The sequence below is a fragment of the Arachis hypogaea genome, chromosome 15 (assembly GCF_003086295.3).
Source record: "Arachis hypogaea cultivar Tifrunner chromosome 15, arahy.Tifrunner.gnm2.J5K5, whole genome shotgun sequence".
Lineage (NCBI taxonomy): Eukaryota > Viridiplantae > Streptophyta > Magnoliopsida > Fabales > Fabaceae > Arachis > Arachis hypogaea.
The window spans coordinates 150,479,913-150,483,217 of NC_092050.1; the positions used below are offsets into that span (position 1 = coordinate 150,479,913).

At 40.1% G+C, this 3,305-nt stretch overlaps 1 protein-coding gene across 1 annotated transcript; it reads left to right on the forward strand.

Moving 5' to 3' along the window:
- Nucleotides 1-1,184: 1,184 nt before the first annotated feature.
- LOC140179416 (uncharacterized) lies at nucleotides 1,185-2,886 on the forward strand. Its single transcript, XM_072218296.1, has 3 exons — nucleotides 1,185-1,614; nucleotides 1,715-2,352; nucleotides 2,464-2,886. The coding sequence occupies exons 1-3, from the start codon at nucleotides 1,185-1,187 to the stop codon at nucleotides 2,650-2,652; spliced, it is 1,257 nt and encodes a 418-aa protein (XP_072074397.1). The 3' UTR covers nucleotides 2,653-2,886.
- The last annotated feature ends 419 nt before the right edge of the window (nucleotides 2,887-3,305 follow it).

Here is a 3,305-nt window from a genome sequence, read left to right on the forward strand (position 1 = left end):
AAGACTTTCTTCAATGACCACACTTGTCCACGAGAGGATAAGAACAGGGCAGCAAATAGAAATTGGGTAAGTTGGTCAAAAAACTAAGGAAATATCCCAATTTCAGGAACTGTAAGGCTACAAGATATTTCAAGACGAAATATGACTTGTCGCTCAATAGAAACTCTATATCACGGGCACTGTGTGATGCTAGAAATATAGTCTATGGGGATGAAAAGAATCAATATGCCATGCTTAGGGACTATGGTGAAACACTGTTGAAAATCAACCCGGGATCAACTGTTCAGATTTGCACAAAGCCACAGCCTAGTGGTGAGGTCATATTTGAGAGGATGTATGTCTGCTTGAGTGACTGCAAGTCAGGTTTTAAGGCTAGCTGTCGTCCGTTAATTAGACTTGATGGGGCTTTTCTAAAAATTGTTTTCGGGGGGCAAATTCTATTGGCTGTTGGACAAGATGCTAATCATCATGTCTACGTTATTGCCTGGGCAGTTGTGGAAGTGGAGAACTTTGAGAATTGGAAGTGGTTTCTAGAGTTGCTACATGAGGATCTTGGCGACTACAAGACTCATGGGTGGAATTTCATCTCTGATATGCAAAAGGTAATTTCCTACTGTAACCTTAATCCTTAATCTCACATAAGTTTTAATGTGTAAAACTGTGTTAGCTTGATTTAGTGCATAAAGAGGAGTATATTGCCATATTGTGATGATACCTCTGATATAATTGTTTGATTATATACTATACCTCTGTGGTGTGCTGTTAGGGACTACTGCCATACTGTGATTACTGCTCTGATATAATTGTTTGATTATATACTATACCTCTATGGTGTGCTGTTAGGGACTATTATGGTGATTGATTTTCAAAGTTAGGGACTATTATGGCGATCGATTTTCAAAGTTAAGGACTATGGTGGTAACATATTGTTTGCTATCTTCAGGGATTACTGCCTGCCATGAAAGCCGTGATGCCTAATGTGGGCCACCGATTCTGTGTCTGGCACTTGTGGCGAAATTTCAACAAGCAGTGGAAGGACCTGGAGCTGAGGGGACTGTTATAGGAGTGTGCTAGAGCTACAACATTTCAAGAGTTTAAGGTACATAAAGCCACTTTTTTTTGCAACTGGAGTTAGCTTACATGGACTTTTTTCCCAACTATTAACTGTTGAAATTCAGGAATACATGGATAGGATAAAGAGACTGAACAAGGACGCATGGAAGTATCTTGACAAGTGGCCAAAGGAGGCATGGACGAGGTCACAGTTCAGGCACAACCCGAAATTGGACTCGATTTACAACAACGCTTGTGAGGTTTTCAATTCAAAGATCAAAGAAGCAAGGGGCAAGCCTATACTTACTCTTTTAAAAGAGGTGAGGATGTTTGTCATGAGGACTATGGCTAAGAACAAGGTTAAGTTGGACAATCACTTGGGGCTGTTACCACCCGTAATCAAAAGTAGGTTAGAAAATGTGAGGAAAGAGTCCAGACATTGGCATGCTATATGGTCTGGAGATACTGGATATGAGAAGTTTGAGGTCCATGGGCGTCCTACAAACCATGTGGTGGACTTGGGGAAAAGATTATGTACCTGCCAGTTCTGGATGTTAACAGGTTATTTTTTCCCATCCACTTACCTTTGCTCATTGAATTTTACACTTGTGTTATAAATAATTTTGTTTTAACCTAAGCTGGATGTAAACTGGACTTGTAGGGATTCCATGCGTTCATGCTTGTGAAGCACTGGCCAGAGTCAACAAGCACCCAGAGAATTTCTGCCATAAGTTGATAACCATGGAGTCTTACAAGGAAACATACAAGTACAACATCAATCCTATACCTGGCCAAGCCTTCTGGGAACAAAGTCAGTTTAACAGGCCATTGGCACCACCAATCAAGAGGAAGCCAGGGAATCTTCAAACAAAGAGGAGGAAGGACTCCGATGAAGGCACAAGTTCTAGCAAGAAATCTAAACCAATAACAGCCTTGAAAAGACAGCTTCGGCCTTTCACCTGCAAGTACTGCTTGCAAAAAGGTCACACCAAGAAAGAATGTGAAAAGAAAAGAGCAGCTGATGCTGCTCAAGCTGCAGTTGATGCTGCGGCTGCTGCAAAGGCAGCAGAGGCTGCTAAAGACCCTAAAAATGCTAGTGCACAAGCAACTGCAATTGCCCAGGCCACCACAACTGACATTGCAACTGCCACTGCATCTGCCAGTGCCACTGCAACTGCAACTACTACTAGTACAGCTACGGCTACTGCTAATATTACAATCAATTCTGCTCCTATTGGTCAAGCTTCAGAAATTGATCTGTCACAGCCAATTTGTTCTGAACCAGAAGACTCTCAAAAGGTACAATATTAATTCTATAATAAGCCTTTGTAATTCATGGAGTAATAACTCTGAAAAAGTTTTAGTGGGTGACAAAGTTTGGTATTTATTTTTGGTTTGAAATTTGTATAGTTCACTGAAGTAACCGGAGAACCAGCCACAAGACCTGCCAAACTGCCTGCTAGAAGAAGGTCACCACCAACAACCCCTTCTACAGCACTGGACCCAATGAAGGGTGTGAGTTCTGCCACTGCTTCACAATTCACAAATTTTCTGAAGTTTGTGTCGACTCCTGGATTTAAGCACCCCCGGAAGAAGTGAACTTTAATATTAGAACATTAGGACATTTTTCTTGTCAAGTGTTTGTTTTTTGTTAAAAGATACAGTGACTGCGCTCACTCTAAACAATGGTTCATTTTGTTGATTACTAATCAAGTATGTCATGCTACTTGTTCAATTACTTATGGTTGTAATGTGTTAAAACTATGAATGGTTTGCCATATTTTGGTATCGATTAATTAATATTGTCCATGGTTTGGATCAATCTTTCTGTTACTTATTTACAAGTACTTTTACTTCATCCAACAGGATATTATGTTATATCAAACTAAGATCATTTACACAAACCTTGTTATGTTACCACATAACACTTTCATTCATTAATTTGGAAACTACATTACATTGACATGTTCTCAACCGTTTAATAGCACCAATTCTACAAAAACAACAACTACTAAGAACCCAAATCCAAGAACATGAGTTATGAATTTCAGATTCCTAATGTCTGCCTCCATCTTGCCCATCCGCCATGCAAAGTTCATCTTCCTGTCACCATCATCATCTCCTGCAACAGCTCTTTCAGACAACTCCTCTTGCACAGAATCAGCCCAGACGAATAACCCACACCATATTTTCCCACTTGTCTGCAACCAACCAAAATAATCAACAAAAAAAAAAAAATTCAATCAGCTACA